The 15,422-nt window shown below is 45.9% G+C and overlaps 1 protein-coding gene across 2 annotated transcripts in view; it reads left to right on the forward strand.

Moving 5' to 3' along the window:
* Window positions 1-15,422, forward strand: part of Shisa9 (shisa family member 9) — a 301,271-nt gene that overhangs the window by 277,694 nt on the left and 8,155 nt on the right. Inside the window, exons 3-4 of one of the 2 annotated variants that reach the window (XM_048433410.3) lie at window positions 1-156; window positions 7,859-7,906. In XM_048433410.3, the coding sequence (XP_048289367.2) occupies window positions 1-156; window positions 7,859-7,906 (204 nt within the window). The remainder of the gene's footprint in view (window positions 157-7,858; window positions 7,907-15,422) is intronic. The other variant, XM_085694539.2, reaches the window with a different exon arrangement.

Genomic DNA, 15,422 nt, shown 5'->3' on the forward strand with positions numbered 1-15,422 from the left:
ATACCACCCAGATGAACAACGCAGTGCCCACTTCTCCTCTGCTCCAGCAGATGGGACACCCACATTCATACCCCAACCTGGGCCAGATTTCTAATCCATATGAACAGCAGCCTCCAGGCAAAGAGCTCAACAAGTATGCCTCCCTGAAGGCAGTAGGTAAGGACAGCCTGCAAGAGTCTGCTTCCTTTCCCCTTCACTCGGCTTCTGCCTATGGACTTCTTTATTTTTTACCCTTATTTCTTTATTAAACTTAATTCCTCTGCTTATCTATCATCTTTCTGTCTGTCTATCATCTATCATTTATCTGTCTATCTGTATATATGTATATATATATTAACCAATTTATGCATGCATCTATCTATGTATATGCCTATGCATTTATAAATCTATGCATATGTGTCTATCATCTATCTATGTCTATGTAGATGTCTATGAACCTATCATCTATCATCTATCTATCCATGTATACATATATGTCTATTTATAAATCTATCACCTGTCGCCTTTTTATCTATCACCTATCTACCTCTATCATCTATCTATTTATCTATCTATCTATCTATCATTTATCTATCTCTATTTATCTATTTATCTATTTACCTATCTATCTATCTCTATCATCTATCATAACATCTATCATCAACTATTTATCATCTATCTATCTATTCATATGTCTGTCTATCTATCTATCTCTTTCATCTATCTATTTATCTATCATTATCTATCTATCATCTATCTATCTATCTATCTATCTATCTATCTATCTATCTATCTATCTATCTATCATCCTTCTATCTACCTACCTGTCTATCTAGACTCAAGACTGCCCAGCTGCTTCCTCTGGACTAATTGAGTCCTGCCTTTCTCTGGGGGCAGGTTGGTCATCTGGGTCACCTGATTATTTAGGACTCTTTCCTGGGGAGAAAGACCTAGATGCTCGTGGGCCCACTTATGCTTAACCCCCTTTAGCATTCCCCTTCTGCCCTAGGCATCCTCAGGATCCTCAGGTGTAGAATCTGGTCTATTAGTCCTCACAATACCTTGACTTCTAACAAGGTAAACCCCATCACCACACATTCCCTGCCATCTCTGAGCAGCTTATGGAGAGCACACAAAGTTTGCTCATAGCCTCTCCCCTTCAGTGTGTAACATTTCCTAGGGAAGGGAGGTGTAGACTCTAGATTCTACAGCTACTATAAATGTTGATCTTACCAAGCCTACAGTACTACATTTGACTTCTGAAGCACGCTCTCTCACTGATCCATGGGAGAATACACAATTAGTAGCTCAACGACTAGATTAAGAAACCTGACTGAAGCAGTGGTTCAACAGACTCAGCAGCAGCAGGAAGCAGAGCCGAGGCTAACAGATGCTTCGGTTACCCAGCATCCTTCTCACTCTCATGTCTCCCCCGTCTCTCCCACTCGAACAGGGCACTTTGCTCTAAGACACATTCTGCTGGGTGAAGTCACAGCCACAGCAAAGCTGTTAGTTCCTGGTTAGTGATTGGTTGTGGCAACTCAGGTTCTCGATGACACAGATGATCCAGCACCCCAAGCACAGTAAACAGTACCTGGGCCCCAGTGCACCTTGGGAACTTTAACTGAGCTGGGTAACAGTAGAGTTCAGACATGGACATTTGAAAAAAATAAAGGGAGCTGGAGAGGTAGCTCAATGACTCTTCTAGAAGACCCTGGCTTAATTCTCAGCACCAACAGGGTGTCTCATAACCATCTGCAACTCCAGTTCCAGGGATCCAACACCTTTTTCTGGCCTCCACAAGCACCAGGAATGCATAAGAAGCACAGAGATACATGACTAACCAGTCATGAATGTGACAATTTAAAAAGGCCTGAGTTTTCTAATAAGAAGCCAGCACTGAGGGCTACTGGCTTAGACCAGAACACAAACCAGCATTCAGGAGAAGCAGACCCTATCTCTACTGTTCGTTTTTCATGTCCTCTCTCAAATCCGGTGCCTGATTCCTACATTCTTGCTGACTCCAGACACAGGAAATCTGTTTTCTTCTTGTTACATCCTGTGAGTTCCATTTTCTAGTCCTGTTTTCGAGGAGAGGTTTCTAAGCCCACCTTTCCACCTTACCTCCACTCCTCTGAGCTTATATTTTGAGGGGCTGAAGAACTAGACAGATATGAACTCTAAACCTGGTTCTACCGCATAGCTTCTGTGTGACTCGAGTAGCACCCAACCGCTGGAGTCTTCAGCTTCCCAGTTTATAGAATGCACAGAGAGAAACAAGTGAAACGAGCTAAGTCCCATCATTCACAGTGTCTGTCCTTCTCAGATGGCCACTCCCGTGTGAGCAGCCATGCTGACTCCTTTCTCGGTTCTATCTTCTCTCAGGCTCAGCCTGAGTCCTCCTGGAAGGTCTTCTTCTTTGTCCCTAATGTTCTCCTTATGGAGGATGCTTCTCCTTCAATGAAGGATCAGCTGCCAGGACCTTTGTCTTAGGATGACTCCTTTGGCCTGGAATTCCATCTGACCTCGTGGTGGAGCTCTTTCTGCTCTTCTGGCTGTTCACAGGACTAACTCATTTATTCTCACATAGTTTCAGATCCAGGAAACATTGGTCAGGTAGAGGACACCACAGATATGCGATTGTTCATCTCTTTCTCCCAGCCCCTCAGGAGAGATGGGATAGTAGATATTCTTTGATTGGTTCAGTTATGAAATGTCCTAACCTCAGAACCCAAAGTTCAGATACTACCATGTGACTCTGATGTTTGTGGGATCTAAGATTGATAATAATAATAATAATACTCATTAAACAAGTGTATTGGGACCTCACGTTAAGGCAGGACACTGGCTATGTGGTTAATGTTTGTATCAGAAGTCGAAGAGCTCCTGTTCCCCAATTGCCTAGGCTTTCAGGATGGAATAATGAGAAGAGATTGAGCCAAGTGTATAGTACCAAGGTCATGAGTTTAATAGAAAGAAACAGGCTTTCTAAATCTCCTGCCTGGTAAGACTTTCCCTAATAGTTATCCGAGTCTCATGCTTTATTTCTCTGCCTCTCCCAGCCTCTGGGGAAAAAAAGAAAATACCTCCTCTTCTGTTCTATAGTCATCAATTTTCCTGATTCCACACTGTTCTTGCAAAACATGTGCGTACTAAGCTGCATGTTTTACAAGGAAGGGAGAGGTAGTATTGCCCAGGAGAGCAGGTGAGACCATCTTCAGTGCTCACAGGGCTTCAACAACCTGCAAGCTCTCTTCCGGTCCCACCTCCCTTTCCTGAGCCCTGTACTTCAGTGATAAATAACATCTGTTGTTATATGGGATTCTTCTTTAGACACTAAAAATAATTGGCCCAGATATGTTTCATTTCTTTGGGAACTGGTCAAATCAATCCACGCAACTCATTTCTTTAGCTTAGACCCCCACACAAATCAGAGTCTTAGCAGCTCTTAGGGTAAATAATTGATGAATGTTCCAACACAGCTCCTTGATCTTCTCTGGGATTTCTGCGGGGCAGCTTTAGACAAGAAATGTCTGCAGAGAATTTGGAATGAAATTTGCAATCTGAAAATATGTTTGACACTTCCTATGTAACCCATTCTTCTGCAACCAGGGCCTCCTGGAAGTTGTTTTTTTTTTTTGTTTGTTTGTTTGTTTTGCATGAATGAATGAGCTTGCCTTTGACAAAAATCAGAGACTAACTGGATTTTAAAAAAAACCGTCTTTGTATCTTGTAGCAAATGGAAAAAATTTGTCTTGGGATTTTGGCCCCATCTAGTACGGGGCTGACGGACTTCTCCTTAGACATCTGTGGAGTTCTCAGGATTTTACTTAGTGGCGAGGGGGCTGGAGCCTCTCTTTTGAGTGGACTGTCAGTTTGTGACTGACAGAGGAACTACCTGACCCAGTGGCTCCCCTGAACTCCAGCATCAGTTTGTGGCTGACTTAGGAACTACCTGACCAACGGCTCCTAGGGCTCCAGCATCAGCTTGCATCAGTGAACTGCAAATCCCATAATAAATGTTCTTTCAAGGGTTCTTTATTAAGGTGTAATTCAAACCTGGTGTGAGTGGGGAAATGCATTTCATTAGAGGATCATTACCACCCAGGGACAAGGCTGTTTAAAAAACGGTTTGCCCTCCAAAGCTCTGCAGCCTCCCAGAGCCAGACTCACTGTGGGAGATCTTCCAGTCCAGCGGGTAAGGGAGGCCAACCCAGCCACTAAAGAAAGAAAAATGCCTAGGAAATGAATCTACCTTGAAGGCTTTAATATCCAAAGTGTGCAATGCGTGTCTCCCAGGTGCTCCCTCTTGTCTGGGCTCTGCCTTTCCCAAGCTGTGTACCACTGAGTCAGCCAGTGAAATTCCTAGGTTTCTACTTCACATGATAGGCAAGGGAGCAGCGCTGGATAGTCCCCAACATCACTCCAATTTGTATAATTGCAATATTAAGTCTTTCCACCTCTTTTAGTTATCAGAATAACTGTGGGGCTGAAACCTCTCCAACACCTACTGGCTGTGTTGGCGGGAGATCGGATTTGAAGGAAGGGTTAAAAGTATACTTTATCCCCGATTCAGATCCCCAAACCTGCCTGCCTTTGTCTCTCATTCTATTTTTGCTGCTTAATTGAAATCATTCCATTCATACTTAGAACTTTCTTCTTGTAGACTTCAGGGCCTCAACACACCCCGTATCAGGCATGTGACAGTAGATTGGCCTGTTCCCAGGGGCCCACTGCTGAGCTATTGGCAAAAGACGGAACCCAAGAGGAAAGTGTCAGGAGCTGAGCCACTCAAGGCCCTGGGGGAAGTACGCTGCAACGAGCTATCATTCATTCATTTGCTTCTTCTCCAGATACTGGATTGGTGCCCCGTGACTGTCGGTGATACAGAGGCATGGACCTGGCCAACCCTATCTACATTGTGTCCAATACACAGCACCACACGGGGCATTTCAAGCTATCAGTGCCGTTTGTAAAGTCAGTAAATTGACATGTGATAGACGTCACGCCAAGTCACAACCCAGCAAGAAGGAAAAATGTACAAGAAACTAAAACTGGTTAGGTCTGGGTTTTAAGTGTCCCAGAAGGTATCCCAAAAGATCACCTGGTGCTTCAGGGAAGGAGTACTTCTCTCTCTAGAGCAGGGAAAACTCCATCCTGTTATCCAATTGGCCATCACAACAGGAAGTTGCCTGCAGCCTGCATTTATCTCTCATCTGCCCTGATCCATGGGCCTAGGTTCCTGAGGGTTGAACTTCTAGACTGCTGGAGGCTGCTGACCACAAGCCCCTTATGTGACTCAGGGTCACCTTGGCCGCCCAGTGTAGGAAAGAAGGGATTTGCCAGCACAATAATGAAATGCTGCTGCATGCCTCCATTTCAACCCAAAGTTTAATTTTATATTAAGGAAAATATTTTCCCTTTTGCCATTGAACAGATGATGATTTTCCAGAATATATTACATCTTCCAATAAGAACGGAAACCATCAGCAACAATCCAGGGATTCCCTCTCTATGCTGGCTGCTGGTATCTCTCACACCAAAACCCAAAGAAAAACATGCAGTTCTCAGCCATGAACTGATTTCAGGTGGTTTAATTTAAAAAAAAAAAAGTTAGATACTAGCTGAGGCTAATACCACTGAATTCCAAAGCAGCATGTGTCCAAGAGAGACAGTAGAACATACTGTATTGTGATATTGCTGGTGGAGAAATCAAGGTGCGGTGTGGCTGAGTATCAGACTTCACATTCAAGATGGCTTGACTTGGAAATTCTTCTGTTTGCACAAAATGATACCTTTGTAGGGCTACTTGTGACTGTCAAAGCATATCACTGGGCAGAAGAGTTTCAAGGCTCCTCCCAATATCCCCATCCTTTTGTGAGGCAGCCCCACTTCCCCCTCCTTCTGTGAGGCAGCCCCACTTCCCCTCCTTCTGTGAGGCATCCCCACTTCCCCCTCCTTCTGTGAGGCAGCCCCACTTCCCCCTCCTTCTGTGAGGCAGCCCCACTTCCTCCTCCTTCTGTGGGGGCATCCTCACTTCTTCCTCCTTCTGTGGGGGCATCCTCACTTCTTCCTCCTTCTGTGGGGCATCCCCACTTCCTCCTCCTTCTGTGGGAGCATCCCTACTTCCTCCTCCTTCTGTGGGGGCATTCTCACTTCCCCTCCTTCTGTGGGACATCCCCACTTCTCCTTCTGTGGGGGCATCCCCACTTCTCCTTCTGTGGGGGCATCCTCACTTCCCCTCCTTCTGTGGGGCGTCCCCAGTTCCCCCGTCTTCTGTGAGGCCAATCCCCATTTCCCCCTTTTTCTGTGGGATCCATCTCCACTTCCCCCACCTTCTGTGGGGGCAAAGTTCACGAAGCTGTCAGTTTCTGCTGTGACACTAAAAGCTTTCCCACCATGCTGAATGCAACAGAACTGTAACATATTTGAAATACAATCTATCTGAGGTGAAATTTCAGTCAGCAAATAGCACAGCTCCTGCGTTTATAACAGCGGTTACTGAGAAATCATTGCAGTGGAGTAACTCCATCCCAATAAAGCTAAGAAATAAGTCAGCACACCTCGCCTCTCTTTCCTTCCTACAGTCTTTGTTTGCTCTAAAAAGGTCCGTTCCCTTTTAATGATCAATTTTCATCCCCAAATATTCCTCTGCCAGCTAGAGCCAGCAAGTGCAGTGAGGTCTGTAGTACCTGTTTGGGAGTCCATGCACCCATCATCTTTTTAAGTACACTCACTGTCAATAGATTCACAGAAGAAAATGTGTTGCTGCCTGGTCAACCCATGACCTGACCTGAAGCTGGGGAAAGGTGACAAAAGACTGGGTCTTGCCTTAGAGGCAAACTGAGAAATTTGATTAAGGAGGGGATGACTTCCTTGGAGCCTGTGACTTGGGTGCTGGTCATACTGGTGACCCTGGTTGAGGGGAGAAGACATGGCAAAGCATAGCAGGAAGGGCATTGAGCTTTAACTCACTGTCCTGCGGCTCCAAGTTCCTCTCTGTTCGAGTGAAGAGAGGAAAGCGTTCAGATCTCCAAGGGGTCCATGGCAATTTGAAAGTTCTTTGGCACACCAGGGAGGCTCTATAATCATTCTGGTCATAAGAGCCCATAATAAAAGATAACAAATGTTTATTGGAGATCACTCGTAATAGAAAGCTGCTGTGTTCCTCTGCTTTGTGGGCGCTGGGGTTGCAAACGGAACTCCAACCACCAAACAAGTGAAAGGAAAAAAGGGCAAGCATGCTTCCTGTCTGTGCTTATAGTACCTAGACCTCGCCCTAATGGGCTGGCTCTAAGAAGCTATTGGCTGGATACACTCCAAAAGCACTGGGGAGTTTCCTACTTAAGGAGACGTGACTCTGGAGAAGAGTAATTCACTCACTCTTTCAACAGGGTCTTCCAGAGTTAGGCATTGTGATAAGGCAGGCTATACACAGTGCAGCATTTAAAAATATGGGCAGAAGGGCATGCTCTAATCTTGAGTTTGGAGCATAACTTAACAATAGCATTGTTTCAGAAGAATGTCTGCAGCAAACGGGGAACAAATTATATATCTGTCCACTGTGTACACATTAGCGAAACCAACCTCTCATAGTGAGTTGAAACTTGTAACCAGAGAACTGTTTGATAATCCTTTCTCTGCTGCTCTTGGCTGGGGTGTTCAGGCTATGTCTCTTGATATCCTGTTACGTTTTGTAGCAACAGGTGCATACCTACTGCAAGTCCACACTGGCTCTCTTCCTTGTTCCCTGGGACCCCTGAGGCCAGACTCCTTGGAAGCTGCTAGCTGAGGTAGCAAACACCACCTGGGTGTGAGGTACCACAAACAAGCACTTCTGCGCAACCAGATCAGCATTTCTCGATTGTTATTTTTTTAGGAAATTCTGATGGTGACTGGGCAGTGGCGACGCTCAAGTCACCGAAAGGTACCGTATTGCTTTTTCTGGCTCTTTGTCCAGGTGTTGTCAAACTCAATATTAAATCATGAAGGGCCAGAGGGTCCCAGTGTTTGTATGTGACCCAGTTACATGTGTGTCTTCTCTGATTGGTGCCTACAAGTCTGTGTAATCTCTAGTGCAGCAGTGTGTCTTGTAGCATGTGCGCGCACATGTGTGTGCACTTGGGTGTGGCGTCCATGCTTAGGGCAGTCGTTGGGCCATGTGCTATTTTTTCTTCACGTCCCATTATTAGTCATTTTAAGGGAATTACTCTATCAGACACATCTCAGGAAAGGCAAACTCATCAAAGAGAACTACAAAAGCAAGGTGGCGGAAACAAAACACAAGATCAATTAACCCTGGAAGTATTGCTGATGGTACATGGGGAGGGACACAGTCTTCATGGGGAGATAAACACAGTCAAGTCTGAGGAACTAGACTTTTATGGGACAGACTTTGTCTTCAATTTTCCCAGCAGAGTGAGCAGTGAGACTAAGGAAGGTTTTGGGTTGAGTCTTTGAATTATCTAGTTGGGTGACTTGGTCAAGTGGTGGCTATGACAAATACATTGTTCTTCACATCCATTGTGTTGTGCCAGAGTTCTTCACATCCATTGTGTTGCTGTCTTGTCATATCCATTCAGAACTAGGTCACAAATTTCCAAGTGAGGAAGAGTCACACTCATCTAAAGGGATCTGGTCACTAACGGTGGTACTGTAACTTGAGAGAATGTTGTCTGATGCTAATGGATAAGTTGTTCTCCAGGTGGTACTGTAACTTGATTACATCTATTGATGCTCATGGTAAGTTGTTTCCCAGGGGGTGGAGGGCAGGAAAAGCTGTTTTCACAACCAACCATGAGCATTGCTCTCGTTGCTCTTCGTCCTTACTGGATCCCACAGTGGAAAAGGAGCAGCTGTTCCCAGAGAGGGGAGGCGGAGCTCTTCACTGATCTTAAACAGAGTAAGAGTTGGAGATGGACAATGCAAAGTCTACCAGGCACCTGTGTGTCATTTTCACCTTCTTAAAAGATAACTATGACTTCTCGGTGGGAACTAGACTATGGAAAGTTGGACTGGGGTTGGGACACCAATTAGGATGCCCTTGAACACAGATATTGTTCCACTGGCATAGGAGAGAGAGAAGAAAATGGAATGGAGGATGACAGGGGTAAGTAGTTATTCCTCAGAAGAGTGTGAGTGCCCCACTGCTTGGGAGCTTCTGATTTACTAGGTCTTGGGTGGAGCTCCAGGATTTACCCATAAGGTCTGGAGCGCTGCACTGCCAACCTGGGCACTTGACACTATTGCTGGACAGACATCTTGTTGGGAGACAAACACCCCTGAATGAAGACGTGGAACACCTTCCCAAGACTTAAGAAAGAAATGAAGAAGAGATTTGACAAAAGCTCCAGAGTTCAAAACTAATTTGGGTTGGAATCTGGGGGCACAATAGTCCCACCCTGGGAAGATGCCCATGTTTAATGAGAATCCCCTGGCTACCAGGCTGTTGACTTGAGAGAGGCAGATTTGGGGTCCTGCATTGGATAATAATTGTTCACATGTCAAATACCATTTTTAGAAATGCAAACAATTTGAAACATGATGGACCTACTAATTTGAGAGACATATCCTGCCTTCTTCTGCCTGTGAAAAATAAAGCTATTAGGGTCCTGTGACAGCCCTGGAGAAGCGGTCTGCATCCTGGCCTTTATCATTCTGCTGTGGTCTGATGCCTTTAGACAGCATTTCAGGCCATGTCAAAAGCAAAAGCTTGAAAACTGTTTTCTGCTCACATCAGAGCCCCCCACCTCCCGCTCTGCTGAGCTCACCTGCATTTATTTTGTATTGTGTGTGCAGTCATCAGTTCAACCTATAGAGAAAATGTGGAAACAAGGCTGGAGGTTTGAATGCCTGCTCTTCCTCTGAGGAAGGGACAAGCTGGGTGACACACAGGAGGCCCAGTCCTGCCCCAGTTTGCTGTTCTGGGTACCTCCAGCCAGTCCTTCAACTCCTCGGCCTGCATTTTCTTCCACTCAAGTGCTAACCAGACCTGACCCTACATAGCTTCTGAAATGAGGCTTGATAGGCGTATTCAAAGTAGCAAGGCTGTAAATTCTAAACCCTGATTTCCTGACCTGCAGAATGGAGCTAATCACACCAGATACTTCCTAGATGGCTGAAAAGTGGAGTAATGCTTTAAACACACGTCATAGTCCCTGGCACAGAAAACGGTAACCGCCCGCAGGTGATTACTGGGGTTATTCTGCTATTACCATCAAGTGAGGAAGGCCTGCGGCTCTGAAGAGCTCCTCAGCAATGAAAAGCTGTTAAACTTCAGTTAGCTCATTTCCCAAACACCCTTGACATCAGGTCTCTTATTTTAAGGTGGACCGGTTAGCATTTTAACAATTGATTGCTCTGATACTGTTGGGGGCCCACTTTTAGAACATAGGGAGAACTTGGTGAAGAAGATAGGAGCCTGGTCTCTCCTGGAGAGTTTGGGTAAGAAATTGTAACTGTGATAGCAAAATCCCTGTAGATTCTGCTTTTTCCTGCCTCTGTGTCTTCAACCATTGACCTGCCCTGTACTCCTGTTTCTGCCGTTGCTAAGATAGAGGCAATCAGCACATCCAACTCTCCACGGGGCTTGTGGGAGTAACTCTATGAGGCAGTGCAAGCCCATGTCGTAGCCCAGGGCTTGGTATACAATAGGTCCAGAGGATGCATAGAAGAGGCCACAGGCCTCTGTTCAACTCTTCGGAGATAACTGTTAGTAATGGTGAAGGAAACGTTTAGAAGCAAACACACAGGTAAGGGCACTGGGACCCTGTCCCTATCCTTCTCATGATAACCTGGGGTTGCCTTAGGCTACACAAGAAAATTACATCTCAGCAGGATCAGGGCTGAGACCAGACAGGGACATAAGGACTTAACTCTGAATCACTGCAGATGCCGGTTGCAAAGGTAAGCCCAGGGCCTCCCACCCCTAAGGACCTGGGCCTGTTAGTGTGTGTCTGTGGGGAGGGCTCCCAGCACGTTCTTCTTTAGAGTGCCTTCTGAGTATTTGTTTATGCCACTGTGTCTAATATCAAACCCCAAATGCAAACACATAATCGATGCCTCAGAGCACCAATTTTCACATGCCATCATTTTCCCAGGATGCATTTCCCCTCGTAATTCAGCAATTTTTACTATATGCCCTGAGAAATGCAACTATTACCACAGTCAGTTTTAGATCATTTTCATTACTGAACAAAACAGCCCCCTTAGCTGTGTCTCTCTAAATCCCATCCGTAGGCAACCAACACATGTATCTTTGATGGTTGCTGAAAAATATAATCCTTGTGGTAGTTAAAGCCATATCACAGCTGAAAGAACATGTGTGTGGGGGAGCTCACATATTGCTTCCTGCTCTGCAGCTTATGGGCCTGGCGGGGGGAGTGACTTGACAGCCGGACGCCCAGTTTCCTCAGTTTACCTACTACACAGAAAGAGCCTGCTGCCTTGTGTGTCCTATGGCTTTAAAGTGATCCTGGAAGTGAAGGTCGAAAGCGGTATCTAGTCATAGAGGTACTCAAAAAATCATAGCTACTTCTTTCTCCCAAGAGATAGCTATGCCAGGTATGTTCACACCGATGAGCCAGCACTCTGGAAACTCAGGGAGGAGAATCATAAGTTTCAGACTAGCCTGATCCACATAGTGAGGCAATCTCTTAATAAAAGCATAGAATAAATAAGGAAAAAATAAATAAAAGGAGGAAGAAAGGAAGAAAGCAAAGGTCTCTAGGTGACAATTGTTCTTCTGAGGACCATTACAGGAGGCATGGGACAAAAGTCACTGTTTAGTTTGGTTACATCTTCATTGGAGTGCACACAGCCTGCTGTCCACGCTGGTAAAATGGTCACCCGAAGGCAGCCTGAAGACATTACTTCACGATATCCTAGCTTTGGCAATTTCCTGATTTGGGTTATTGGTTTGGTATCAACAGCAGGATACAGAGCAGGAGGAACGGAGGTGATGGGAGGAGAGACTGTTTTAATAAAGCTCAAATCCCCCCCCCTCTTCTGCCACTTTAAAAGCACAGGGCAGCACTGGAACTTTGGTCTGAGACCCCGCAGGCATGAGATGAGCTGTGGAAAGAGTTTTCTGGCTTTCATAAAACACCATCACATCAAGATTGCGATAACAGTTTACTAGCTTAAAAGTGTGTCACTGAGTCTGAGCCAGCCAGACCCTACACTGCGGAGCCCACTTCTGCGGTGCTCCCAGCTCACGGGAGATACTCAGCATAAATGCTGATAATTAGGCATTACTAAACAAAGACAGGCAAAGCACTCAGGAAAATTTTGTCCTTTTCTTAAAACTACTGAAACAAAACAGGAGAGAGAAGTAGGAGAGTAGTGAGAGGTGGACAGGCCTGTCATCCACACACAGATGCCAGGAGTGGCAGTGAGGGGGGGTCCACCTCGGAAACTTGGGGATCCTCTTAGAAGTGACTTGCACCGGGTCTGTTATCTGTCACCGTGCAACACTGTGTAACGGAGAGGATCCGACCTCCCAGCTCAGAACTCACCGGGCTCAGCATCCGTTCTGAAGAGAGCTCTTTGTGTCAGTGACTTAAATGAGGTGGGAGGTTCTTCTGATCTCAGCTGAGTTTACTCACACAGTGGGGTGGCTGAACACTGGCTCTTCTAGACCACTTCATTTTGTTTTTGTTTTTTCTGAAATGACAGAAGCTGCTCAGCTCCACAAGTCTCATCTCAATGAGGGAGCTGAGGCAAGTTCCAGAGATGACGGAACCAGAGAGCAAGGAAACCCAACAAGCCCTCTTCCAGCCTCCACCTTTGTCCACCTTTGTTCTGGCTGTGAATAATGTTAGTCTGGGGGATGAACTCAGGGCCTGGTGGTAGAGAAGCAAACAAGAACTTTTCTTCCCAAGTTGCTTTCTTTCTCTTTTCTTTCTTTCTGGAGGAGTTTAATGTCACGTGGAGAAACAAAGAGCAAAAATTCCTTGATACCTTCAACTACCACAGCACCCAAAGTCTCACCGGTGGATTTTAGTTCATCCAGCAAGAGGCAGACAAGTAGAAGGAGGTTGGTGCAGGGTGTAGGACAGAGCCTCTCCCTTCCGTTGCTTTAGTTGAACCTCACACATGTACCTTTCACCAGCATGGAGACAAACTACATCGTGGGTTTTTGACAAGAGCTGTCTGTGTAGCAGGCCCAGGAAGGCAGTGAATGGACACAGCCGGCTCTGAGCTGTATTGTGTCAGAGGCTCTGTGGTTAGCCCTGGCTGGAGTTCAGCCCATACGCCTTTGTTCGGCAGACCTGCTGGAAACCGAGACTGTCTGAGGGAAGCGACAAAAGGCCCAGGGATGCTGAAGACGGGCATTTACAATAAAACAGTTTGTGGTGGTCTGGAGAGCTTTGGTGTAAAGTCGAAGCCAGGCAGGACCTTCTCCAGCAAAGGCAGCGAGACCTCCTGCCAGGGACTCCAGAGTTAAGGAGTCCGAATGTCACTTTCTGTTTCTGGTTTTGTTTTTTCTTTTCCTCTCATGGAGGCTTGCTGCAAAAATGACACGGTGCTCCATGGGAAAAGCATCATTAGCACCTGGCTCAAATGCAATCCTCTCTCCTTGCAAGGCCCTGAACCAAGTAAACTGCTAACTGACCCTGAAGATAGTCTTCTTATCCACCTTGGCCCTGCTAAAGAAGCCCTTAGACAGATCACGCCTCCTCTACCTTTCCTGTTCCTGCCTGCTGAGAGGACTGTGGAACCTGGACACCTTCCCAGAATGCATTTCAAAGGACTGGAGGATGCCAAAAACAACCTGAACTGCCCACTTTGCCTCCTACTTTTAATTTAGCTTGCGAAGGAGGAAGAAAAAAGGCAGAGACCCAGAAATCACTTCTATAGAGGTTAAAGTAAATATTGCTTACCATTACTGGAAGACCCTACAAATAAAAATACAGCATGAGAGAAAGATGTGTTTCTCTGTCATGTGGCCCCAAGGGGTCAGCAGGGACCCAGGATTCCACCCTTGCAACTTTAGCATGGCTGTGCTGTCACGGGGCAACATCACCCAGCTTTCTCCCGCCGTGACACAACACCTGAGGGGTATCTTAAACAAGGAAGGGTTTCTTTCTGTTGCAGATGTTTTGTTCGTGGCTTTTTGGCCCTGTAGCTTACGACCTGTGACACTACTTGTGTCCTGGTGGGTGGAAGGGTGTCAGGGTCCTAATTCTACTTCCTAAAATTTCCACTGTCTCTCACTAGTGCCATCAGCTGGTTAGAATTTTTATTGCTTAGACAAAGTACCTGAATTCATAGTTTCAATCCATCATGGCAGGGAGCAAGTGGTAAGCCAGGAGAAGTGGGGAGGGAAGGAGGAGGGAAATACCTAGTTTCATTTCAGCCCCCCAGATTCACTACTGCAATCCTGTGCTGTGGCTTTCAGGAGCTCCGCGTGGGACGCACGAGCTACAGTTTGACTCCTTGTCTTAGAAAGTGCCAGCTGTGCACAAGGCCCTGAGTCTGAGAAACAGCAGTGGGAACAGGCATGCTCTACCTTGTGTTCTAGAACAGGACAAGAAAAGGCTAAGAAGGAGAAGGTCATACAGCAGAACGGATGATGGGATGATGGGCGTAACAGGGGGACACGGGGAAGTGCTCCTCCTGGGCCAGCAGGAAGACCGCTAGGAAGGAAGCTTTGGTCAGGGGCTGGAAAATGAACTTTACCTAGCAGAAGTAGGAGTGAGGTTCAAGGGCTTGTGGTACACTTTTGTGTTCTAGAACAAAAAGGAATCTATGTATCCTATAGATATAGTAGAATAATGTTTCCCAAGATCATGTCTTCTCAGGCTGTGAATATGTTCAAGTAAGATCTTCGTAAATGCCACCAGATTAGAATAAGGGCACAGTGGATTAATGTGGAACGTAACATAATGTCTGAGACCATACCAAAAATACATCTGGAAACACACACACACACACACACACACACAGAGAGAGAGAGAGAGAGAGAGAGAGAGAGAGAGAGAGAGAGAGAGAGAGTAGCGGGGGAGAGGGAGAAATTGGCCAGAAATTATGAGACAATGGATGCCCCAAATTGCCAGCAACCAATAGACACTACAAAAGGCAAAGCTTTGAGAAAAAGTGTGGTTCTGCCACCATGGTAACTACACGTTTCTAGAACTAAGGGTCATGTCTGTTGTCTAAAGCCAGTCAGTTTGTGGTACCCTGTTGCAGCATCCTGTGATGAATTTCCATCAGTATGGAACAGAGGCGTGTGCACAAAGCCCAAGAGTCCAGTCGTGTACATTTGGGGGCTCTGTAAAGAATGCAGAGACAAATGTGTTAAATGTAATTAGAAGAGTAATTGCTATATTTCATTGTATTATTGATCCAAAGACAGAGATAGGCAGGGGCTGGTGAAAACTCTGGCTGAGGCTTTGCTTCCCAGGGAAACTCATGAATATTGCCAGGTGAGAATAAGCTGT

Source organism: Myodes glareolus, chromosome 9, assembly GCF_982192425.1.
Source record: "Myodes glareolus chromosome 9, mMyoGla1.1, whole genome shotgun sequence".
NCBI lineage: Eukaryota > Metazoa > Chordata > Mammalia > Rodentia > Cricetidae > Myodes > Myodes glareolus.